A 27,937-nucleotide genomic window follows, 5' to 3' on the forward strand; every position below is an offset into this window, starting at 1 on the left:
TGAGAGATAGAATTTATATTTTATTGCAGCTTGTGTTTTTTAGCTGTTTAGTAGTATATTACTTATGGGCTGTTTCAGAAATAACAGACTTTTCTAACGAGAAATCATAATCTTCCTTATAGGGACTTGAATGTCCAATATTAGCTATACTTGGAGCAATACTCTGCCATATTTGATCTAATTTTGCAGAAGCATATAAATTGGCATTAATTACAAATGGAACACCTTGAAGAGGCATGATCTGAATATTTGTCTCTGCACGTTGTGTTAAACTTAGGGCATCTTCACCAAGAGAAATTCCTTGATATGGATTTTTCTAAAATACATATAAAAATTATCAGATTCAAAACATAAAAATACAAAAGTAATATATATATATATATATATATATACACTCTTAGAAAAAAAAAAAAAAAAGAGAGATGCACCAAGAAGGAGTTATCCGAATGGGACGAAAATCGGTAGAAGTGATGTACATGTACAGAAAAACAAATGATTACAGTTTGAGAAAAATTGGATAATTTTTTGAAGTGATAGAGCTTCACAAAGTGAAAAAGTCAGTAACGCGTTTGTTTACATCTGACCCTTATGCAAGCAGTTATTCGGCTTGGCATCGATTGATAGAGGTTGCGGACCTCCTCCTGAGGGATATCGTATCAAATTCTGTCCAACTGGCGCGTTAGATCGTCAACATCGCACTAGTTCCACGTACAATCGATGATAATGATGCATCTGGAGCTATGAGTGCTGCTCTGACGATTGCTCGGTCTTCACATTCTATCATTTCTCTAGCCTACCGCTTCCTTCTTGACGCTGTGTGCAGCCATAGTTCACCCATTCCTGCCAACACTGTCTAATAGTGGCATCGCTCCTGCTCAAATGTCCAGCTATTCGCCGATAAGACCAACTGGCTTCTTTGAGCCCAACTACACGACCTTAAATTCTGACATCTGCGCATATTGTTCACGCACCTATATGCGAGGCATAATTACTGTCTACCAGAGTACACAGAATGAAATTTGTGAAGAATTTATGACCTGGAATTGTAATTTCTCCTCCTAAATATTCTGCCAATTGCACACACAGATCAGATGCGCTGTAGCGACAACCGTTCATTCATTGGCAGCCAAAATGTCAAATTTTGCATTTTTCGTCGAAACCTGTATGCATATCAATTTGTGTCCAATTTGCTTTATATCTTCTCGGTGCATCATGGTGTGTTGTTTTTTTGTCTAAGAGTGTAGTTAACAACTACACAAATCTTCTACATTATGAATTTTATATCTTTGCATCATTGTAATATGATCATTCAAAATAAGACCTAAGATTTTAGATGCATTTCTTACAAATTTCAATTCCCACATTAGGTTTTATGCACTACTTACATAAATTACTAAAATATCCAAACAAAATTATCTGTTATAGACTAAATCAAACAATTCTTCAGTTCAAAACCTGATGAAGTGGGCTACTGTGTATGGTGCAGAGTAACTGTCCTGCCAGCTTGGTTAGTGACTTTAGGGTAGGAGTTCAACTTCTGTATACATCTCATCTGTATGTCACCTTCCCTTTTTGCAGGTGCAAAACTGCAAACTATATTTGTTTTGAATTATAAGCATATCACCATTAGCAAGAAACTTAGGTGCTTTTTGATTGTCTGCACTCATATCGAAAACATGTGGAAAAGTATCCATGAATCAATGTAGTATGATGGCAAAAAGTATTTATCTGGCAACCTGTTGCACATAGCATAATATCTGTTTTGGCCACTGCACAATGCCAAGTTTGTGTGATACTCATTCCCCCCCCCCCCCAAGTAAAAACAGACTGCTGTGTATATGGGAAGAATGCCACTGCAAAAAATTACAGATGGATTTCTCAAAAAAAGGTAAGCATTTCTTTACTGATGTTCCTGGATTTTTAAATTTTATTGACCGTTTGCTCTTTTATGAAATTCTTAGTGTGCTGCTATTTTGGAAAATGATTCTTGCTTTTGGCATATAAGTTTGGTGAAAAATTCTGAATCTCTCTTAGGAGTACCCTATGGTAGAAAGAATCCTGTTTTCTGGAAAGTTGCTAATGAATCGAGAAAATGAGAAGGTACTAAAACTTTTACAGAAGAATGATTTTTGGTTTATTTAATTATGGCAAAGCACTAGAGGGCTATCTGCCTAAGGGAAGGGATGCCTTCATGGAGGACTTTCTAAGGAAAAATGGTTACAGATGGGAAAAACCACGAAAATACCAATGCAGTCAGCCCATTCGCCAGGATTCAAACCATAGACCAAACTACTAATGTTCAGTGATTTTACTACTTGGCCACTGGTCGCCTTTAACAGTAGAAATTTCAGATGGCGTATACCATATTTTTAGATCTTTTTCTCTAAATTATTTCATATAGCATTATTTTTATCTGCTTATAAATAAAATCAGCCTATAATTTCTACGGTCAGCTTGTAGTGGAGCATAATTTAATGTTTCCATATAATTATTAAGATTTCCTAAGTGGCAACATGATGTAATGTTTTGAATAGTTATTAAGATTCGCCGTGTGGCAACAATGAGTCGAGCTAAAAACGTCATTACTTCGAGCGTTCCTTGATAAGCGTTGCGTAAGCTTTATTTCTTAAAAGTTTGTTATATTTTTATGTAAAATAAGTAACATGTTGCAAAAAGAATGAAAACTGTAAAAATAAATATGCTGTTTCTTTTAAGAGCAAAATAAGCATTTATTTCACTTATGAAATGCTCTGGCTTATCAGTTTCGATTTCACTTATTCATCAAATCCACAAGCTGACTTGTATTTACTTGACAAAAGGGATATACTTGGGCATATCTTGAATTTTCATTAAGAGCATGCTGCTTTACATAATTTTTTTCCTTTAAACTTACTAGAAAGTTGTCAAGGGTACTTGCATATCAGTATTATATACTACATCAGATATAGATGAATGAAATTTAAGTACAAATTGAAATTCACTAGATTAAAAATTTTTTAAGTTTGATTACACAAATAATTTACACTGAAAAGCCATAATTAGAGTTAGCTTAGTTTATGTTTATAGTGTTATACTGTAATCAACTAATCACCATTCATTCATTTTAATGCTAATAAAAATTGACTCTAGTATAGTTGATGCTGATATTGGCAAAATTAGTAAAGCAAATTTAACTCTGAATATTTATATAATGTATAAATTCACATACAAGTTTATTTTTTATCTCAAGGAGAAAATACAGAGCCTTCAACTCAAATAATTCTCTGGATTAGTTTTACGTTTAACAAAATTTTGAGAAAATTAAAGCAAGAAGATTTCTCTAAATTCAAACTCATTATTATAAGAATCCGGCTATTTGGATATTTGCTTGGGTTACATAGTATACTCTCGATTGTCTGTGTGCAGGTTATCCTTGCACGGCAATGCCTACACATGTACACTCAATGCTGCGTGCAAGAGTGTATAAAAAAAATAAACACAAGTCTGAGCATACAGAAAGATTCTGCTTAATATAAAAATCAGATATTTGCCTAATTGCGAAGAAGTTGAAGTAATAACTCAAGTTTAGGAAGATCAGGAATTCATTGAGAAATGGTTTGATGGTAAATCAATCAAGATGGACTTTCAACGTTGAGTGATGCGAATATCATTTCATGTATGTTCAAGAGGCAGAGAGTATACTGAAAGTACAAGAGAAGAAGATACTGACAAATACATTAATCCCGAGACAACAATGACTTCTGTTAAAACTCTATTCCAAAATGACTTCTGTTAAATCTCTATTACGAAAATGATTTCAATTATAACTCTATTCCAGTCCAGCAATAATTTCTGTTAAAACTCTACTCCAATCGATCAAAAGGGATTCAAATACAATGATAAAATAGCACTTCAATGCACATTTTATTTTGGAAAAAATCCTATTTATTTATTTATTTTGTATGTATATGTAACATCTGACTGGCTTTTGAAAAAAGCTGAGAAATTACTATTTCCTTTTTAGGGTGTTCATATGAAATTTTAAACTGCAATTTATAAAATCCCCCCTGAATATAAAAAAAATATTAATGCTAAACTCTGAACAATAAGAAATATTCACACTTTTTCCCCTCTTATTCAAATTTATATCAGTTGTATATAATTTGTGGACCGGCAGACTGATCATGGCTAAATGGCTGCTCTTGTTTTGAGAGCAAAATGCACATTATTTATCAATCGTTAAAATTTTATTGCTTCTCACAGCATTTTAATAAAGTTTCACAGAATTTTGTATTAAGTGAATGTTTTTTCTTGATCACTTGTATATGAAAAGCACCAAAACCTGTTTTAAAATTACAGCCAGAAGTTAATTTCTAAAATAAGAAATGTTGAAGCTTTTCGGAAAGAAATCAGGAATGGTTAAAAAAAAAAAAAAAAATGAATAAAATAATGGATACACAAATAATTAAAAAAAAAAAAGGCTAGAAGTGTTAATGATGCGTTATATTAATGATAAATAAATAAATAGTTTATAAAAATGAGAAACAATAATAAATTTTAAAAAGTCAAAAATTAATAATAGTCAAAATAGAATGATAGAAATTAATAAGTCATAAAAATCATGATATTGAGGTTAAAAGGAAGATGAAAAATGATTAATATTCTTAACACTGAGATGAAATTACATCAACATTTTGGATTTTAATCCACTGAAAACCATTTTGACCACATGGATACAGGCCATAAAAATTCCAGTACTTTCTGATTATCCACAACATAATTGAAAAGTTGTGAAATTGTTAGTGACTAATTTTTTTTTTTTGCAAAGCTAATTCGCATATGGGAAAAGTCATTTTTAAAATGGCAATGCCTTAAGAATTCTATACAGTCAAAAGTCGTTAATCCGGACTCGTCGGGACTTCGGCGATTCCGGATTATAGATCATCAGTTTAAATCTCGTAAGATGGCATGCAGAAATTCTAAAATTAAAAATATGAAACCGTAATTTATGAAATAAAGAACAATTATGATCTAAAGGGTATCAAAATTTACAAAAAAAAGCTTAATATTTATTTATTTACTTTATTAAACATTTCTTTCAATGCAAGTTGTTTAAGTTGCTTCGTTTTATGTGATAATACTTTCTCTTTAATTCTATAAACAGACATAATTTCTTGTTCGATTACAAAGTTCCGCTGTTCAAGTCCCGTTAATTGCTGTGCCGAGAATACCGACTAACTTGTCAATCGAAATTTTTTCGTTTTCACTAACCTCTCTGTCACATTCTTCATGCCTTTATCCATTTTTTGCAGCAATTCCACTTTTTGTTTGTTGAACATCGAAACATACTTTCGTTTTGTAGATCCTTTGGAAGTTCCAGCATCGGAAATTCTATTTGACATAATGGAAAGTTCAAGTTTACTTTTATAAAATTGCTCTTACAGTCTGCAAAAAATAATAAGCGGGATCCAATTCGAAGATTAAGGAATAACGCAATCATGAACATTAACTGAAATAGATAATTAGATAATTTTAGCTTACACCGTCCGTTATACATTAAACGCACAGGCGAAAACGTATTCTGCACTTGCGCACACGCATATGCGCAGTAGTGAAGATCTTACGCGCACGCGTAAAACGCTTGTGCGCATGTCCCAACGCGGCGCATGCGCAGAAAGTTTTTAGGTTTGAGGTCCGGATTATAGATCATTCCGGATTATGGGTGTCCGAATTAACGACTTTTGACTGTACAACAGTAATCAATCAATAACATTAAAAATGCATGAAACATCAGTATGTATCTTACCTTTACATTTACCTTTTTCAAGAAATTTTTCTTTTTGGCACTGTTGTTCTCATGTATACAGCGATTCATTAAAAACAAATGTCAGAGAATTGCAAAAATTCAGCTCCCTACATCTGCATTGCATACCAGTCAAAACAGACATGTCCTATGTGCACAGCTATTTCGGGAACATACCACTTTGCCTCATTGACACCGTATATGCTCACGTAATGTCCACACTTTTTTTACTAAAACTGCATCACTAAAATGCAGGTGTGGACATTACATGGGTCATTCAAATGTCACACTTTTTCCTGTGAGTAATTTTAGGTGTAAATTTCATTTCAAACAGCCACAATTAAATTTGAAGTGGAAGAAACTGGCATAAGTAATAAAAGTATCAAATTTAAAGTTCTCTAATAAATACCTAAAATTTACAAACTAACTTTCTCCCATTTACATATATACTATAAAGGTACTTTTCCATTTTGCCACGCAAATCTCAGCAAGCAGATTTTATTGACGACAACATACCGTATACAAGTATACACATAAAAAATGTTAACAAATGTTAGTTCTAAGAATTTTTTATTTTGAAGACAAACATTTTAATATCCTTTAAAATTTTGTAAAATGCCAATAAATAAAAACAATAACTTTGTAAAAAGATTTTAATTCAAGAATTTACTATGCTTTCATGGTTCAGCACCCTGATTTGCCGATACATATCACGTGACCCCAAGTGATCTCATCTCGCGTAAACTACACTATAAAAATCTCATTCTCTTAGTAATTATCTACATTAATTTCAAGTTAAATCTTAATTTTGAATACAAGTTTAAATGCAGGAATTATTTCAATTCGTACGAATAGCTTACTCAGAAATTATGTAAAACAGCAGTGCTGTACTTCGCTAATGCATTCGATGAATTTAACCCTTGACTTTCCCTTTTCTATATTTTCGCCTTTGGGTGAGCGGTGTGATTGCATCCCAATTGAACTTAATTACTGTGAATGGCCTTAGGGCATAAAAATGAACTATCTGAGTAAAAATTCTATGTATTTGTATGCCAGCATTGAAAGAAACAATCAATCTGATATGAAATGGTTGCGACTTGTTTTGAAGATGAGGTGTAAAAGGTTACCAGTGAAAATATTCTGTTTGGCATCAGTTATACCATTATTGACAACTTTATTGCCCGAGTCGGCAAAACGTAAAAGTACCAATATAAATTACCCTGTTTACGTTATCAACCCTCAGCATGTATTAGTTTACACAGGAGCACAATATAAAGGCACAAATTAACCAACACTTGCAATTTTAGTATTTACATTTACACAAATTAAATAAACGTTGGTTCTTTTAATATCTTGCACACATTATTTTTAAGAAAAATTTGTTCTGATACACTATACAAAAATTTTGATTGTTATGGTTGCATGTGCGAATGTAAAATCTTTCTGCTGCAAACAGTAGCATAAAAATACACAAGATGACAGTGCAGGCACTGGAGTGGCAGCCACACAGTAGAGAAGGTATTATTTCTAATTTCAAGCTACCACAAGGGAAAAAAAAAAAAGCATTGTGAACAATACTCAGTATATGAGTGCAAATAGATTAATCAGTAAACATTTTTTTATATCACCTTTATTTCGACCTTGCAAGTCATTTCCATTTGCATCAGCACACACTAATTCTTAACAAACACAAGATGTACATATTAAATATTACAATTCATATTCTAAGCAGTTTTTAAAAACTTACCACGAACAATTTTCAACACACACATAACATCAGTACTTTTGTTCCTTTTTCCATATCAGGACATCAACTTATCTTCATAGTGACCAGACATTTTCCTGACATATTGCCGTATGCCGGTGAAACGAAAATCCATTTCGTTTCATGATTCGCCACAACCAGCCTTCACTCGCCTTGAATTGTGATGTCAGAATGCCGCAGCAAGTGCTCTTATTTGGCATATTTTCCGTGTTACTGCGTACCCTTGAGCACGCATATCATGAACATATGTAACTACAGTATAAAGTCCATAATCTGGACATCCATTATCCGGAGTGATCTATAATCCAGACCTCAAAGCCACAAACTTTACACATGTGCACAAAGAATGCACATACATTACGCGCTTATGCTTTACGCATGTGCACAAAGAATGCACATACATTACGCGCTTATGCTTTACACATGCGCGCACTGAAAGAAATGTTTAATGAAGTAAACAAATAAATATTAAACATTTTTTGGGGAAAATTTGATACCCTTTAGATCATAATTGCTTTTTATTTCATAAATTATGGTTTCATATTTTTAATAGTATAATTTCTGCATGCCATTTTACCAGATTTAAATTGATGATCTATAATCCGGAATCGTCGAAGTCCCGAAGAGTTTGGATTACGGACTTTGTACTGTACTTCTTTTTGTAAGTTCGGAAACTTATATTTTGAGCCACGAAACACATATCTTGTTTTGTTCATTGCCACCAGCTGACCACGCTGTTTGCTCCAATTGCGCACACAGTTTTTGTCCACCTTATATACTCTTGTTGCTGCTCTTTTTCCATTTTCTTGCACAAATTCTACAACTTTCCGTTTAAAAGCCGCTGTATTTTCCTATTTCAAGTACGCTACTTGCTGACTACCCGAACCTATGAATGAAAAGAGAGAGCTTGAAATATGCGAATGCTCCAAGGAGGAAGGCGGGGAATGTAATTTCATTACAAAACAGTTTTTCCTGAAAGCCAGTCTGGTGAAAACATGTTTGGACTGCCTTCATTTATTATCACGTCTGCTGAGTGGATTGATTGCTTGCGCCGATGTTATGTCTGAATAACAGCTGCACCCGAATGCAAGGAAAGCTTCTGCTTTCCATCTTGGCACCAACCAAAGATAAAACAAATGCATATTCTTTCTTTAAATACGTTTATTGACTGAAGGGAAAAAGGCAATGTTAAAAAATATATATTTTAAAGTAAGAAATTCTTTAGTTTTGGGGTTCTTTAGTTTTCTTTAGTTCTTAGTTAAATTAGAACTAAGGGGATAGGGTTCTTTAGTTAGAAAATTCTTTGGTTTTAGAAATTCTTTAGTTTACATTGTGCGGGTCACTTTTTGTTACATAAATTTTATCTGTACAGTTGGGGTGTGGACATTAAACAAGCATATACAATACTTTTTCTTGACTTTTTGGTGAGAGGTAGATAATCAGACAGGGGGGGGATTTCTTTTTGAGAGTATCACATTTTTGCATGGAGGATTATTTTCACAGTAATTCAAGTTTTCACATTTTGCTCTTCTCAGGAAAACTGAGACATTCATTTAGTATCTAATAAGAATATTAGTTTCACTAAATGCTAAATGAAATGTGGTATTAATAACAGAATTTCCTGTTAGTATTGCTATTTAACTGAACAATAAAGTAGAGCTTGTTTTATTTGGAGCTTTGGTGTGCTCTGGCTGGGATTACAATATTATTTAAAAGTTGAGATGTACCAGAAATGGGCTCCAGCTGAATTAAAACCTTGATTATAACATGCTTTGATTTTGATGTCCTAAAATAGATACTAATAAAGCAGTGAAATTGCTGAATCCATCCTTAATCAAAGCATTTATTCTTGTAACATCACAGAACACCAGGGGAAAAAAAAATCCCCCCTTCAACATCAAAAGCTATTTATTAACCAGGTGATTTTCTTGTATTATGTAGTTTGATAATTCATCCTGTTTTTATCTTAATAATTACTGCACATGCTTTTTAAAATTCATCACTTTAAGATAAGTTTCTTTTTTACCGATAGATAACTGTTGAATAGATCCTTTAAACACATTTTTGCTTGAAATTTTTAGAAAAGACATTCCACTTAACTTTACATTGTCGGCGTTGATTTAGCAGGCCCATTAATTTTGAAGGATAAAAGAAAAGCTTGGATTTTACTTTTCACATGTGCTGTTTTCAGGACGGTAAATTTGGAACTGATTTTGTCCCTTTCAACTCAAGGATTTTTACTTGGTCTTAGAAGATTTATTGCCCATAGAGGGAGGCCATCGATAATTTATAGCGATAAGGGAAGCAATTTTGTTGGATCCAATAATCTCTTGAGATCGATTAATTGGAATACCATTGAGATAGAAGCCGCCACAAACAAGATCGATTGGAAGTTCAGTCCACCCGCAGCACCATGGTGGGGTGGCTTTTGGGAACGACTTGTTCAAATGATTAAGAAGCTTTTGCGTCGAGTCCTAGGCCAGTCATGTCTGAATTATGAAGAATTGATGAGTGTGCTGTGCGACTGCGAAGCAACTGTGAATACCAGACCACTCACTTATGTATCAGAGGACTCAGATGATCTCATCCCTTTGACACCATCCTTGTTTTTAGGTGAAATTCCAGCTTTTGGAGTTCCTATCATCTTGATAAAGTTGATTTCAACAACAGACTGAGACATTTACAAAATTTACGAGAGCTCTTGAGAAAGAGATTTAGAAATGAATATCTTGACCTGCTAGTGCAACGTCCACCTACAGTGCGGATTTCTCAACAGATAAAAATCGGGGATATAGTTCTTATCGAACGTGAAGACAAACGCAAGATGTTGTGGCCTCTAGCAAAAGTAATTGAACTATATCCCGGAAAAGACGGCAACATTCGAGTAGTTCGTGTCAAAACCATGTCTGGAGAATTAGTTCGACCAATCCAGAGAATATTCCCTCTCGAAATACCTTCATCTTTGGAGTCAGATGAGGCAAATGAAACTGAGACGCAGGGTGAAGACAGTTTAGTCTCAAAATTACCAAAGAATAATTTAGCTGTAGATTTATCAAAGGACATTAAGACTGTCGTGACTAGAAGTGGACGACAAATCAAAATTCCATCTAGATTTCTAACCTGAACACTACTTGAGTTATTTTAGAGTAGAAATTTAAGAACTTAATTTTTTCTTTTGTTTATTATTTAGCCTTAATATTTGTGTGGGCAGTAGTTTTTATTATATTTTGTTTTGATTGATTAAGTATATGTCATCAATCAAAAGGTGGGAATATTGTTAGAACCCAGCCTCAGTTGTTATTTTTCTTTACATAGTTTATCACTATAAGAGTGGCTTTGTTGTAGTTTTTTGTAGATCTATGGATTTGGAAATAAATATTATGCTTTAGAATATTAGATTTAAAGTTATTTTATTTTAAGTTTATTAGGAGAAAGGAGAACGGGTAGTTCTTGCAAATCTCGAACAAACAGCTTTTTTTGAATTTGTGGAATTCTCTGATTTTTTTTTTTTAAATTAAAAGAAGCCATTGTGTACATGGGGGAAGAGTGGGGGGGGGGGTAGGGAAGGTGTTTCATTATGGATGTTTTTTCTGTTTTTAAGTTTGTTACTTTGTTGCTGTTTTATATAATTTTCAGTGTGCTGACATTTTTTAATGTGGCTACTGTTTTTCACATTTGAGGTTGGCAAAAAATTAATCACCAATTACTGGCAACTTTGTGGGAGGGCTGGGTGGAAAATTGAAGAGTAGAAAGTACACAGAGCCTTTACGCAGTACTTTTTACAGTACTGTCTTTACACAGAGCCAGAAAAGGTGCAGCCAGTGCGGCCACACCAGGCAGCAGATTTTAGATGGTGCACGTTTTTTGAATTCAAAGAAGCACTGAGCAGCATGATTTAGGGTTGCAAATTTTTTTAAAATTTAATGCAACACTGGGTAGCAGAAATTGTACCAGGTGGCAAAATGGCTAGCGCTGGCCCTACCCTTCTATATACAGGAACAACGGGTGGAAAGCTATTTAATCTTAATTAGAAGAACTTATTAACTGTTCAATACTTACAGGAAACTGTGGCTCATGAAGAGTAGACTCGGATTCTTTCACTGAAACTTGCTCATTAGATGATTGACTTATCAGTACAAAATCATCTGTATCTGATCTTTCCTTTTCAGATTCTGCATTGGATTTCTTCTTACCAAACAAAACATTTTGGAATACATCAAACATTTTATATGTTTACCACTAGAAGAAAAAAAAAAAAAAAAAAGAAGAAGAAGAAACAAACTTTCATGTGCACAGTAAAAATACACTATAAACATTTAAGCAAGATATTTTTTTCAAAAAAATGAAAATCTTTTTAATTGAAAATTTATTGGCACTTTCTGATTATCTGCACCTTCAAGAAAAGTCATCAACTCACTGGCCAAAAATGGTTGCTTGGCTACTTAACCCCTTAATCTACAATGGTGGGCATAGCGTGCGTACGATGGTCGGGCCAAACCTAACTTTCACGGGCATAGCCCGCGTACGGTGATCGGGCCAGAAGTGAATATTACATGGAATATTTGATACGCAATTACAGTCTGATGCAATAATTGTGGTAGACACAAGTATTACAAAATGTTTATTTATACAAAACTCCAAAATACAAAATTAGTAATCTGTAACAGTTGTTTACTTAACTAAACATTTCTTTCAATGTAAGCTGTTTAGGTTGCTTTGAATTTGTGCTAATACTTTCTCTTTAATTCTATATACAGAAATAATTTCTTGTTCAGTTACAAAGTTCCATTTTGTTCAAGTCCTATAATTTGCTGTGTCGAGACTTACAACTAACTTGTCAAACGAAAATTTTTCGTTTTCAATAACCTCACCTTTGGTTTGCGATATCGGAAAACCTTCAAATATAGGGCTATCATCTTCATCATAAAGTATGGTAGCCAACCATAAATTTTGCTAACCATTTCTTAAATTATCTGGAGACACATCCTCCCACCATCCTGCTTTTGTGCTAAAATATTTCAAAATTCTTGAACAATCTTCCTTATTCAAGAAATATAATGTGAATTTTAACACTTTACTGACCACTAACGGTTCAACAGCATACGCATGTCCAACTGGCAACTCAGCTGCAGATTCACCCTGTTCTGAATAACTGTCAGGACAATCTGATAAATTGTCTAAATGGAACTCTCCAGTACCATTTTTTCGCTCATTGTGAAAGGTTTTTTTTTTTTTTTTTTTTTTAACGGTTTGAAGATGAGGGAGTTTACGAATCAATGCACTTAACGCAAGTGAGCAATGTACCTCAATACTAATAATAAAATGCAGATGATATAGCAAATGGCAATTGTTTATCGTGATGACTACCGATTGATAAGGCTTTTTTTAGGTAGCCCCGAGGAAAAAGCAATTAATAGACAATCGGTCGGTAGGCGTTCACGAAAAAAGTCGATTAATAGGCTATTGGTCGGTCGGTAGGCATTGGCAAAAAAAAGAAGGCCGATTAATAGGCAATCGGTCCATAGGCATTGATGAAAAAAAAACCAATCAATAGACTATTGGTCAGTAGGCGTTAGCGATAAAAAGCCGATCGGTCGGTAAAGTGTTAAAAATGCTATTTTATATTTGCATTTCGGAGCATGCACTACCCTTTTTCTGCTTCCTTGTGTCATATACAGTTGACTTTACAATGCCATACTCCTCGCAGAATTTTGAGACAAATATACTTTATCTATTTTTTGTAGCAATTCCACATTCCACTTTTTGTTTAACGGACATCAAGACATGCTTTCGCTTTGTAAATCCTTTTGCAGGTCCAGAATCAGAAACTCTTTTAGACAAAATCAGAAAGTTAAAACTTTTAATTTTCATCAAATTGCCATAATCATAATAGCCTGCAAAAAATAATAAGCTGGATTAGATCAGAAAATTAAGGAACAGGGCAATCTGTTATATTAATTCCATGGAATCGGTAAAATATAATTTTAGCCTAGCTTAATAACGTCTACTATACATTATTGGCTATGTATCATGAGATTGGCGACAAAAGACAAGTTGTTTTGCTAAAGTGTGTCTTGCATCTATTGCGCACTGAAGCCCAAATTGTATTTAGTTAGTTATTATACTTGCATCTTTTTTTGCACATGCTTAAGGCTTATCCAAAACATCAATAAATAAATTCACACATATACTTAGGACTTATAGAGGGAAGAGACTCGATATCTTCCCACATGAAGGAGACTCTGGAAGTCCTAAATTCTGCTACCAAGTGCCTAACTAAGTTCTGAGTTTTTGCCGCCCCTAAATTTTGGGTCTCTGTGCTTTCCCGAAATTTAAAAATTTTGTCATTCCTTAATTTTGCTGCTCCATGCTTCTCTAAATTCCAGAAATTCTGTCCTTTCCAAATTCTGCCACCCGGTGCAACCACACGAGCTCTGGCGGCATTTTGGGTTAATGTGAACTACAAATCAGTTATTCTTAATTTAAATAGCACTAAATGTAATCTTTTGGTCTATGAGTATCATTAAAAAAATCTGTTTTTAGCAGATTGAAAGAAATTTTTGTTGAATTTTCTCTCGTCAACTTTCTTTAGCACATTTAACTTAAATCTGTAATCATCGCCAAGTATAATGTCAACAAAAAAGGTTACCATACGTTTTACTATTCAGTTACTAATATATATATATATATATATATATATATAAATATTTAGGCATCGCTGCATGTGTCATTACTCAAGTTGTCATGTATTGATAAGCATATGATGATGAAAGCAAAATATAATAATGATTTGCCAGGTTGGCATCAGAGATATAAAATATTAGTAGTGTAAAATCAATGATGTTTCTATGTAGAAACAATGGGTTTGTCCAGGGACAAAATCACTGTGTGTGCATGGCTGATGTTGGAGTATGTGAAAAGCGTATGTATTGTCTTTCCAAACATAGCACGATTAGCAACATAATGGTAAAAGCAGCTGATTTATGAGGCTTCAATAAAGGTCAAATCATTATGGCTTGGCGAATGGGAACATCAATATTAGAAACAGTGGATTTAGTGGGCTGTTCAAGTGCAATTGTTGTGAGCAATTATCAAAAGTGGTGGATGGAGAAACGACAAGTCGGCAACCATCATCGTATTGTCGACGGCGCATTGAATCCAGAGAACGGACATTGATAATCATTTTTTGCTGTGACTAAAAAAAATTACAACAGCCAAAATCACCCCGAGCTACAGCTACGTTTCAGAACTACCCAAACAATGTTTCTCAACACACTGCAGCATACATTGCTGTGTATAGGCCTACACAGCTGCAGGCCGAAGCACGTCCCTGCACTGACGACACATCTTCGCCAGCTGCATCTGCAATGGGAAAAGAAACATTGGAAGAAAGTTGCATGGTTTGACAAATCACATTCTCAGGTCCATCACATTGACAGGTATGTGCTAATACGCTGATTTCTAAACAAAACCCTGACTCCTGGATGCACAGTTGGACAGTGATAAGCCAGTGACTGGAGTATTAAGATGCAGGCAAAGTTTTCATGGAGCACATTAAGACCCATAATCACGATATAACAATCCCTGATGTCTGTGTACTACGTGAAAATCGTTGCAGACCAGGTTCGCCCATTCATAACAACAATATTTCCGGTGGGGAGTGGCTTTTACTAACAGGATAATGCACCATGTCACAAGGGTTGAATAATCAGGGAGTGGTTCGAGGAACATTCCAGTGACTTTCAAGTCATGTCTTGGCCTCCAAATTCACCTGCTATTAAACTGCAAGCATGTGCGCCGGGTATATTCTTTGTCACTTATCTCCAAACCTTTTTCCTGGAAATGGGCAAAACCTTTTGTAGCTGAACTCAAGGTCACATTCTTCAAGCTGGGATGTCCGTGGAGTGATTCTTTGAATACTTTTCTAAGAATTGTACCGTTTGGGTATGTGACATCCGCACGCCTTCTCGCGTCTCTCAGATTTTCACCCTCACTTCCTTAGGTAGTCAGCATGGCGAGGCATCTAAGCTACGATAAAGAAATGGAAAGGTTGAGAAATATGTTAGAAACCATTTCAACAGATGATGAATTGTTTAGCAAAGAGGAGGAAGAATTAATAGATGAAGAACACAACAGCAATCATAATTCATCAACAGACAGTGATACAGACACTGAATTAGAGAGTGAATCAAAAAATCAATCAAATGATGAAAATTATGTTGGTAAAAATGGCCTGATATGGAAGAAAAACAAATTCCGAACGAATGTTAGGACTAGTTCTAAAAACATTATCTTCAAAATTCCAGGAAATACTGGTTATTCGAAAGATGCATCCACACCATTGGATTCCTGGTCTCTGCTCATTGACAAAGATATGAGAGAAATATTAGTTCAATGTACAAATATTTACATTGATTCCATTCAGGAGCATTTTGTATGTGAGCGCGATGCAAAGAAAATGGATGAATGTGAAATCAAAGCACTTTTGGGACTTTGTATACATGTGTTGTTCACAAATCCTTACATGTCAATGTAAAAGATCTGTGGGCAACAGATGGAACTGGAAAGGATATTTTCCACAAAACAACGTCCTGCAAGTGAGTCCTTTTCCTACTAAGACAGCTTCGGTTTGACAATATCCGATTAGAAGAGATAAGGATAAACTCGCTCCCATAAGACAGTTTTTTGAAAAATTCATTGAAAACTGTCAGAAAGCCTACACTGTAGGTGAATATGTAACAATTGATGAAAAATTAGAACCATTTAGGGGGACGATGTTCATATGTTCATTTAGGCAATATATGCCAAAAAAACCTGCCAAATATGGCATAAAAATATTTGCACTGGTTGATTCCAGAGTGTTTTGTACATGGAAAATATATGCCGGCCAGCAGCCAAAGGGGCCGTTTCAGTTTGATAATAATGCAAGTGCTATTGTAAAGCATTTGATGGAACCATTGTACAATTCTGGACAGAATTTGACCGTACACAATTGGCATATGGGATACCAGCTATCTCAGGATTTACTAAGGAAGAAAATAACTATAGTAGGAACTGTGAGAAAGAACATAAGAGAAATTCCACCGGATTTTCTAAAGAAGAAACGTAAGCATATTATACGAGGGCTATCCAGAAAGTAGATTACGTTTTGGAATAAAAAAATAAACAAAGTATAGGAAACAAATTTTATTATATACAGATGAAAGCCACACTCAAATACTACTTTTCTACATAGTCACCATACAAATTAAGGCATTTATCGTAGCGATGTACGAGCTTGGAAATTCCTTTGTCGAAAAATTCGGCCGCCTGCGCCTTCAACCACTTCGTTACCTCTTCTTGCAGCTGTGCGTCGTCATCAAAACGCTGCATAGCCAGCCACTTCTTCATTGCTGGGAATAGGTGGAAGTCGCTCGGTGCCAGGTCGGGACTGTACGGCGGATGAGGAAACAACTCCCACTTAAAAGATTCAAGAACTTTACGAGTGACATTTGCCGTGTGGGGCCGGGCGTTGTCCTGAATCAACAAGATCTTAGAGCTCAACATTCCTCTGCGCTTGTTTTGAATTGCTCTTCTGAGTTTTTGGAGAGTTTGGCAATACCTTTGAGAGTTTATTGTAGTGCCTCTTTCCAGGAAGTCCACCAAAATTACACCTTTTCTGTCCCAAAAAACAGTCGCCATCATCTTCCTTGCCGACTGCCTCCAGAACAATATGGTTTCTGGAGAAAGCTTTCAACAACGAAGCAGCTGGTTCGGCTTGTCGAGTTTTGTGGGGATGCGCTCCACAAGAAATAAAATGTCGCCTTACTCATGCTAGACGTGGCGAAGGCATTCGACCGCATCTGGCATGAGGGGCTTATTTATAAACTTATAAATCTCCCTATGGATAGAGAGCTGATTCAGCTAATAATGTCTTTCATCACTAATAGGAAATTCACTGTGGCTATTGGAAAGGACATCTCCAGTTTACGCACCATGAATGCAGGCTTCCCACAGGGGTCCATTTTAGAGCCCGTCCTGTATTTATTTTATGTTCATGACTTCCCTAGGGCTCACATTGGTAGAAATCACTTTCTTGGGTCCTATGCAGATGATACGGCATTAGCCGTAAAGTCCGCAAACGCACACCATGCAATCAAGAAGTTACAGGAGCTTCTATCAGTGGTAGGAAAGTGGTGTACGACTTGGAGGATTGCTATTAATGCCAGCAATTCGTAATTATTAATGATAAGGAGAAAAAATGCACAGTTGACTATTAATAGCAAGTTCTTCTTATTCTCTGAAGAGATTCCTAGAGTTAGTAAGGCGAAATATTTAGGAGTAATGCTAAATGAAAGATTAAAATGGGGAGAACAGAGGTCAGAAGAAAAATTTTCACTGTTGTAAATAGTCTCATCCCTATATTGGGTAATTATTCTAGCTTAGACCTCAGGAAAAAGAGGCTAGTTTATATCAGAGCAATTAGGCCATTGATGACTTATGCGTCGCCGGCCTGGTGCACGGCTACCAAGGAAGATATAAAAAGACTTCAAATCATGCAAAACAAAGTCTTCAGGCTTATCATCCATGCTCACTTTTTTGTGAGCAATGCTACACTGCACCGTGACTTAAAACTGGACACTCTAGAAGAGCACGTGAACAAGATCAACAGGAAATTCTTCACGAAAGCTCTGAACCGTGACCATATGAGAAATTTTGATCTCTTTACCTATGAAATATTGAATGAGGACGCCAAATTGCACCCACCTTATCAGGGACCCAAACTTTCCCACCTAGTGCCCACCAGTAAATAATGTACCTAATGTGTTTATTAGCATTCTTAATTTTGTATCTTACTCATTTATTATACTGTGTATTTCTTAAATTCACTAGTTTTATTCCAATTCTACACTCATTTTATGACTCCCAATTAGTCACGCCTTTACCGGGCCGGTTACTTGCTAGTGAGCTCTTGCGTTGCTGGTTTTCCTATTCTTTATCCGTCTTTGCTCCTCCTTACGGCGGACATTATGTGAAGATAGTTCTATGTTATTGTGCCCATCTGGCATAAATTTGATTGAGCCAGATAAACTACTGATCTCAGTGGTATTCTGGCTATAAGTTATCAGTCAGTCAGTGAAATCATTTGGACTGAAGTTGTGTAAGATTACTCAAATCAGCAGCGGCAGCAAATCATGCTCCCTATGAAACTAAAAGAAAAAATAATTTTAGGAGATTGCAATATGGAACCACCATCTAAAAAGATGAAAAACATTTATGGAAGATGCGATGAGTGCCCTAAAAACAAGGACAGAAAGACATGGTTTCTGTGCGAGAAATGTAATATCAGTATTTGTATTGAGCATATGTGTTCAATCTGCCAGAGATGTGCAAAATAATTGTAAGCTAAGTACTTCGTTTATTATATTATTTAAAATATTCTAAAGTTCATTGTTTTTACGTTAATCCACATTTGTAATCATATTTATATCATTAATGCAATTTAAAACGTTAATTTTAAATTGCATTAATGATATAATGTGAATTTAAAATGTGGTGTTAATTGCTTTCAGGTATGACATACCCAGTGCGCCTTCATGTGTTCGTAATTTTGGCGAGCATGCTCGCGTGTTAATCCAATACAGCATTTTTACCACCTGGAAAACCAAATTCATACGTGCGGGACTTGCAGGACCAGTTGGTACCACATACCTCAGACTACTTATCAGCACCTTGTCAATGCCACACCAAGTGCTGATGTTATTAACATGGTGGTCATAATGTAATGGCTTTTCGGTGTATATACATATTTTCCCCTCATAATGGTGGGCCCTCAGTTGACTTTGGTTTCGCCACTATTAAGGCATGGTGGTCACTATTATGGAGCACTTAATAGGTGAGCCACCTTTGCCTCCTATGAAGGAGATGATGATAAAGGGTTCCTATAATTAAAGAACCCTATTTCAAAGCTGCCTACAAGCAAAACTAGTGATAAGAAAATTGTGAAATTTTGTAGCGGACTTAATAAAGGGATAAGAATATCTTTCAGAGAAAAAAATTAGTAAGAAATAGTGTCACCAGATGGCATTTTACTTCAAAAACCTGTAGTAAAAATGTCAATCTTTGGCAATGTCATGCAGCAGTTGTTATAAAATCTATAATCATTCATGGAGACAGTTTTCAATGTATTTGTTGCTCACAATGATGATCGGTTTATGAGATCGCACTTTGTTAGCAAAACTGTCTTACCAAAACAGCTGGCACTTTCATAACGTGCGACCTCCTCGATCCCCAGATCTCAAACTGTGCAGTTTTTGGCTTTGGGGACTTTTGAAACATCTGGTAAATCGTTACAATTTAAGAACTTTACCTGATCTTAAAGCCAGCATTTCACACCACGTGCTGAACATTTCCCAGCACAAATTTCAATTAACTGTGGAACATGTCATTTTGTAATTTTAGATGGTAGATGAAAATGATTGCCATCATGTGAAGCATGATTTTTTGTGACAAAAACCTGTGAAATTGCTGTGGCGGCTAAATGTATAATTAATTGTATCGCCACTATTAAGGCATGGTGGTCACTATATTATGGAGCACTTAATAGGTGAGCCACCTTTGCCTCCTATGAAGGAGATGATGATAAAGGGTTCCTATAATTAAAGAACCCTATTTCAAAGCTGCCTACAAGCAAAACTAGTGATAAGAAAATTGTGAAATTTTGTAGCGGACTTAATAAAGGGATAAGAATATCTTTCAGAGAAAAAAATTAGTAAGAAATAGTGTCACCAGATGGCATTTTACTTCAAAAACCTGTAGTAAAAATGTCAATCTTTGGCGATGTCATGCAGCAGTTGTTATAAAATCTATAATCATTCATGGAGACAGTTTTCAATGTATTTGTTGCTCACAATGATGATCGGTTTATGAGATCGCACTTTGTTAGCAAAACTGTCTTACCAAAACAGCTGGCACTTTCATAACGTGCGACCTCCTCGATCCCCAGATCTCAAACTGTGCAGTTTTTGGCTTTGGGGACTTTTGAAACATCTGGTAAATCGTTACAATTTAAGAACTTTACCTGATCTTAAAGCCAGCATTTCACACCACGTGCTGAACATTTCCCAGCACAAATTTCAATTAACTGTGGAACATGTCATTTTGTAATTTTAGATGGTAGATGAAAATGATTGCCATCATGTGAAGCATGATTTTTTGTGACAAAAACCTGTGAAATTGCTGTGGCGGCTAAATGTATAATTTATTAATATAATGCCCTCTGGTGATGCTATGCTCCATAATATTTTTTTTTTTTTCTGAAAGACATTCCCATTTCTTTATTAAGTCTGCCACAAAATTTCATTATTTTCTGATTAGTGGTTTCACTTATATGCGGCTTTGAAATAGGGTTCTTTAATTACAGACGCCCTGTATGTATATATACACACACATATATATTATAAGAATAAATTTTAGTCATTTTAAGTATAAGTAATTTATATTTCTATTATAGTAAAAATATTTTAATAAGCTGTATACATAAATTATTTTAAACCAAAAAAATTTTGAAATGTAAAATTTAAAGTAATAAAATGATAGCCATTGTTATTGGCCATAGATTAACTGACTTGTCAAGGGGCACATGTACAGTCAAAAGTCGTTAATCCGGACTCGTCGGGACTTCGGCGATTCCGGATTATCGATTTTTCCGGATTATAGATCATCAGTTTAAATCTGGTAAGATGGCATGCAGAAATTACAAAATTAAAAATATGAAACCGTAATTTATGAAATAAAGAACAATTATGAACTAAAGGGTATCAAAATTTACAAAAAGAAAAAGCTTAATATTTATTTGTTTACTTTATTAAACATTTCCTTCAATGTAAGTTGCTTCGTTTCATGTGATAATACTTTCTCTTTAATTCTATTAAACAGACATAATTTCTTGTTTAGTTACAAAGTTTCGCTGTCCAAGTCCTATAATTGCTGTGTTGAGAATACCGACTAATTTGTCAATCGAAATGTTTTCGTTTTCAATAACCTCTGGGTCACTTCCTTCACTATCGGAAGCGAATTATAATGACGAATTATAATGAGGAGGAACTTGATTTAAATCATATCAAAGACTGAGATGAAATACTACACTTAGTACGGCATTATAAACCAAATAAAATAAAAACATCTGCCCTGAAGATAAGGATAGTGCTGACAGATCAACTTCCAATCCGTGTGTGAAATTGATAAACAGATTTCGGATTTCAAAACATACTTTCGCTTTGTAGATACAAATTACATATTAGTAAATATATATCGGAAATTCTATTTGACATAATCTTTCTAATCTATCATAATTTAATAATGACGTTTCTGCCCCCCCCCCCTCTGCCGCAGAGCATGAAATCGATAAACAGATTTCGGATTTCAAAACATACTTTCGCTTTGTAGTAAATATATATCGGAAATTCAATTTGACATAATCGAAAGTTCAAGCTTACTTTTATAAAATTGCTCTAACAGTCTGCAAAAAATAATAAGCCGGATCCAATTCGAAGATTAAGGAACAACGCAATCTGCAACACTAACTGAATTAGATAACTTTAGCTTAGCGTATTACTTCGTTACACATTAAACGCGCATGCGCAGAAACATATTTGCAGCCGTAAGAGTCTTAATCGCTCTCGTAAACGCCTGTGCGCATGCGTAAACGCGACACATGCGCAGAAAGTTTGTAGCTTTGAGGTCCGGATTATAGATCATTCCGGAATATGGGTGTCCGAATTAACGACTTTTGACTGTATATACATATATCGGTAAAAGTATATTTATGGGTACCCCTTTGTGAAAATTGGTGATTTTGGTGGTACACAGATACCAAGTTTGTGCAATTCTTTGACTTGTTATTTTGGGCTTTGTGTAGCGGCAATTTTAGCGTCAAAAATTGCTGCTACACAAAGGCAAAATAACAAGTCAAAGAATTGCACAAACTCGGTATCCATGTGCACACTGACCTACTTTCACTTTAAAAAAAATCACAGAATTGCACAAATTAGACATTGTGCAGTCACTTGACTTTATCCATGCAAATGTTGACCTATTTTCACTGAAGAAAACATCACAGAATTGCACAAACTTGGCACTGCGCACTCCCTTGACTTTGTCCACGTACACATCGATATATTTTCATTTAAAAAGTCAAAGGAGAACCCAATTCTAGGTAAAAGTATATTTACGGAACATTCAACCACTCAGGTTACCATAAATGAAACAACAACTTGGCGATAAATGAACCAGCTTTGCGATAATATAAGGGATACCTTCAGTCTACTCAAACCATATACTACATTATATACAGATACTCAAACTGCCCTCTAAAAGTTTGGAACAGCATGTTTTATCAAGCTCACCATTACAAAAATGTTAGTAATGGTGTGTGGTCAGGACTCAGGTCGGTGACCACTTGGGATCTTCTTTGCTCCGCCTGCTCACTTATCTCTTGTCCAGTGGTATGCATGCCCGGCCTGTGGAGATTTTAACTGGTTGGCTCATTCATAGATTACATATTTCTCCATTTTAGGAAACACCTCTACACCTAGGACCTGTGTAACTGATTTTCGGATCTATTTTTGATGCTATACATATTTCTTGCTCGAAAATCTCATACATGCCATTAGTCTGGGATAGCACATCAGTGTGGAAACCCGTTTTGCAAAATGCATTCAACTGAATCGCCTGTAAGATTTAAATTTTAAATTTTCCGTTTTTATACATGATAGTAATGAAGTTTAAGAAATATAAGCAAAAACAATAGCAACCACCTTTATTTTACAGAAATGAATAGTTATAAAGGAGTTGGAACAAAAATTGTAAGTTTTGATCATGAGTGTTTATCTTCAATTGTTATTACCGACTTCATTTACAATATCCAGGAGAAGCCGTTTGCCAATTTGTTGAAGTGGCAGGTAATACGATGGATGGAAATGGGGATGTCACAAGCGCATGCTGCTAGACATACAAATGTTTCTTGGAGTGTGGTCCACAACTATGGAATCAGTTTGAATCCGAGGATGCTGTGTCTAGAAGACATGATCCAAGCAGACTAAAAGTTACAACATTTTCGGGAGACTGTTATTGTCATGCATTACTTCTGCGTGGGTTCTGGATACATATTTACTTCTTAATGTAGACGTGAACGTAATGTGGGCATTTCATGTAGCAGACATTTTATAAAACAAATAGTTAACACAAAAAGAGAACCATGTTTGTCATTACACTGGTATACAGCGAGTTGCTTTCGTTACTATTAGTCTCTTCTCTTCTAATGTAAGTCACGTGAGAGAGAGGCATTGCATGCCGTACAGTTAAACTGCACATGCGTGACCATCAGGTCTTCCCACTAAAAGATTTCATTGCGTCTTTTAATGACCTGTCAAATCCACACAAACATTTCTTAAAACAAAAAAACTAACATTCATGAAATTTTCGAGCTTAATTTACCAATTCTTACCATTTTAAATTAAAGTTACTTTAACATATATTCAGTAATCTTAATCATTTAAAAGCTCAGAATTGCACAAAAATGCCATTGTGCACTCCCTTTATCCATGCACACATCAACCTACAAAAAAAAAAAAAAAAAAAAAAAACAGAGAATTGCACAAACTAAGCTTTGCGCACTCCCTTCGAGTTTGTCCATGTACACATTGATATATTTTCACTTAAAAAGTCAAAGGAGCACCCATTTCTACAGGAGAGGCAAACAAAAAATACATAATCTCAATAAACTACATTTTAAACCAAACAATAAAATAACATAAAAAAGGAAAAACTTGTTCTGCATTTAAGCACTTCACAAAGCAAATACCCACTTACCTTATTTAGAAATGCTTCTGTCTTCAGTCTGTGGCACACAAAATTCCTTAACAGTATCTAAAAACTTCCTAAAATTATCTGAAATAGAATCCGTATATCAGCGTTGCCACATAAATTCACAAAAATAAGAGTAAAAAATATCCTACGTATTCCGGACTATCTGGAAACTGCCTACTAAGTAAATCTTCATTTACACACCAGTGAATTAATGAACTTTTCCCCTTTCGTTCCAAATCGTACTGAAACTTCAAATTAATTTTACTACATTTAGCCATTCTACAGTCTAAACAATGAAATAAGCAATGTACTTCTTAACCACACACACCACAAAAGCCCATACAAAACATCCCATGATTCAAAATTTCCCGGAAAAATGCAAATGATTACGTCATAATAGGGTTTCCATAACATTAAACTACTCAGGTTACTATAAATGAAACAATAACTTCGCAATAATATGAGCGGTACCCTAAAGTCAACTCTAACCGCAATTGTCACATAAACAAGACAATACAAATCAATCACTAAAATTAAACATAATACTTCAGGAAAACCTGGCTAAATAATTAAACATATTATATAACGTTTGGAAAAAATACGAAAGTTTAGCATTTTAGATCTTTTTTTTTAAAAAAAATCAAACTAAATAGTCAAAATGTCTCTTAGTTACAAAAGTTATCGACTTTCAGTCAACCTTCACTCAATGGAAAATATAATCAGTCAATTAAGTCACGTCATCAATAAACTCAGCATAGTCTTTTAATAGTCTACACGTACCTAGCATAGTGTACACACGTTACCGTTCCATTTTGTCGACACACAAATTACTGGATACACATATTCACTTTCCGATTCTACGATTAGCTTTAGCTGTAATGAATGTGAAAAAAAAAAAACATTGACTTGTGTGTAAATGAAGGTTTACTCAGTAATCATTATAAGTATCCTGCTTGTACTAAGGAAATGTAAATGGTCAAATGTAAAGATCATTCAGATGGCTTTGAGTGAGTTTGTCACAAGAAAGGTTCAAATGCTCACTACATAAAGCATTCCATTAGAAAGGGATTATGGTTTGAGGAAAGTCATTTAAGTATCCCACATCCATGTAAAAGTAATACATTGAGATTTTGATTTTTACATGGATGTGGTTGTACGAAGCTAATACTAAAATGATTAAACTGAATTAAATCTGATTTTTATTTTTGTGAACTTATGTGGTGATGACAGTATACAGATTCTAGGTCAGATAATTTTAGAGAGTTTTCGGATGCATTAAGGAATTCTGTTTGCCATACACGGAAGACAGCAATTTCTAAATAAGGTCAATATTTCCTTTTTGTACTGCGTAGATTAGATAACATGTATTTCTTTGTTTGATTTAAATACAATTTATCAAGATTAAATATTTTGTTTTAATTATGTTTTGGATGCTATTTTACTGGGGAGGGCATCGGATGTAAACAGGAATGTCGCTAAAAATTCGCCAAGGGTACCCTGAAATATATTTTTACCATTCACCAATATGCCACTGCTCTTGGTCTTGGATTTCTTCTGATGAATCACAATGTGCGACTCCATCGAACTCGGGTTGTTGAAGAATATCCGGTTAATCTTCGGATTATGGTAACTTGGCGATTTTTTGGCGACCAACCCTGCTACAGCAGCAACCTGCTAGTTTTTTTTTTTTTTTTGATGCCATTTTTTTTTTACGAAGTAAAGGCATTTTTTTCCCCCTCAACATTTTTTTCCAACAATCTGCTAGCCGAATTACGCTTATGCTAGAACTTTTATGGAACAAAAGTGCTTAATCATGATGAAGATTAGGTGCGAAATTGGGAGAAAGTGCAGAATCGCCCACTGCTTGCCGCGTTTTTAAGAATTGCACATACACGGTATCATCCATGTACACGTCAACCTATTTTTCACTTAAAAAAACATCCCAGAATTGCACAAAAATAGCATTACGCACACTCTTGACTTTATCTATGTACACTGCTAAAGTCCTAGCTAGTAACCTTTATCGCCTTACCAAAATGTCGCCAAACTACCTGTTACCACATTCCAAAGATTAGCCGAATATCTTGAGGGTCACAGTATGGAGCAGATGGAATAGCCAGCTTAATCCCCAGATCTGAATCCAATAGAGCAGCTTTGGGACTACCTTGGGAGACAAATTGCTTTTTAAGTCCTCCTCCAAGGTGGTTAGATGAGTTCGAACAAGGATTACTCCATTGTCTGGTCATTGCTACCCATTTCACTGACTGACAACATTGAACGGTTTAGCCAACAATACATTGCAGCTAGCTGTGGCCACACTCCTCATTAGAACCTATATTTGGTGATGCACTGATCCTCAAAGGCTGGATTTCTCAACCAAGAATGCAATTTTTTGTTGTAATTCCTGTTTGTGTTGAACTTTAGATACATTCTATGTCGGATTCATTAAAGAACTATTCTATGTCCGATTCATGTTTAGTGAAAATGTCGTCTAAATTTCTTGTTTCTATGTTGCTTTATTCTCAAATAATATACAAAAAACAAGCTGTTCCTTGAGTTTTAAAGGGCAGTGTATATATATTTCTTTAGTCCTATTAAACTTTTCGGTAAAAGCTTACAGTCCGGTGACCCTTATTTTTTGGCGATTCTTTTTTGATGCCAGGAATGCACAATTTCAAGATGGCTGCTACACAAAACCAAAATAAGAAGTCAAAGAATTGCACAAACTCTGTGTCCATGTACACATCGATCTGTTTTCACTTAAAAAAACATCCTAGAATTGCACAAACTAGGCATTGTGCATTGCCTTAAATTTGTCCATGTACACATCAATCTATTTTCATTTAGACAAAATCAGGAAGCTAAAACAAAGTTAAAACTATCAAGGTAACCAGAAGTGAGGTTTCATCGCCAAAATAAAAAAATTGCCGCTAATCGAAGGGGCACCCAATTCTACACTAGAGCCAACGTTTTCCATGAGACACAAAAACTTAAATAATCAATTGCAATAAAAATTCTACATCAAATATTACAAACAAAATTTACAAGTATACCTACTGAAACTGAAAAGTTCGTATTTTGCTACTTTACGGTAATCAAGTAAATGAATTTTAATCAAAATTTTTTGCACATACACGGATGGGAAATTGAAATAAATCTATACATCTTTTTAGTTAACTACCGTATTTCTTATTACATGCAAATAAATTAAATTACCTAGATAACGTGTTCACAAATTCACTGCACAAAACACAGCGTAATAGTACAACTCCTATCAGTATCACTTGTTAGATGACGCTATTCGTAGGCAAGGTCCGTAGAAAGAACAGGTTAGCTCACTTGGGGTAAACAAACGAAATGCGTTCTCGCTGTCTATTGGCTGTGACGTCACTGAAGTTTTCTCTCCTCAGATCAGCATAGATTTTTGCATTGATTTAAGCTGAATGTAAGCTTGTGCGCGACTGTGGAAACTCATTTGTTTTTTTTTTTTTTTTTTTTCTTTTTATCCTCTCAAATATAATTAAATTTATGTATTATAATGG

The 27,937-nt window shown here is 34.9% G+C and overlaps 1 protein-coding gene across 3 annotated transcripts; it reads right to left on the reverse strand.

The window, feature by feature from the left end:
* Positions 1–27,768, reverse strand: LOC118186007 (uncharacterized). 3 transcript variants are annotated; one of them, XM_085817988.1, is made up of 4 exons: positions 27,612–27,649; positions 24,399–24,476; positions 11,607–11,786; positions 1–316 (listed from the first exon to the last, which is right to left on the reverse strand). In XM_085817988.1, the coding sequence occupies exons 3-4, from the start codon at positions 11,769–11,771 to the stop codon at positions 59–61; spliced, it is 423 nt and encodes a 140-aa protein (XP_085674114.1). In that variant the 5' UTR covers positions 11,772–11,786; positions 24,399–24,476; positions 27,612–27,649; the 3' UTR covers positions 1–58. The 3 variants fall into 3 exon arrangements, with proteins under 3 accessions (XP_085674114.1, XP_035211874.1, XP_035211875.1); XM_035355983.2 differs by lacking the exon at positions 24,399–24,476 and having other exon boundaries at positions 27,612–27,768; XM_035355984.2 differs by lacking the exons at positions 24,399–24,476; positions 27,612–27,649 and adding an exon at positions 27,453–27,605.
* Positions 27,769–27,937: the final 169 nt, after the last annotated feature.

This window comes from Stegodyphus dumicola, chromosome 1 (assembly GCF_044657685.1).
Source record: "Stegodyphus dumicola isolate Sdum_Otavi_A_Nest chromosome 1, ASM4465768v1".
NCBI classification, from domain to species: domain Eukaryota; kingdom Metazoa; phylum Arthropoda; class Arachnida; order Araneae; family Eresidae; genus Stegodyphus; species Stegodyphus dumicola.

Bases quoted from the DNA above. Each gene is read 5' to 3' on its own strand.
- LOC118186007 (XM_035355983.2), bottom strand. From the start codon at position 11,771: ATGTTTGATGTATTCCAAAATGTTTTGTTTGGTAAGAAGAAATCCAAT. The intron at 317-11,606 runs GTAAGTATTGAA...TATGTATTTTAG, and splicing joins TTCATGAGCCACAGTTTCCT to AAAAATCCATATCAAGGAAT.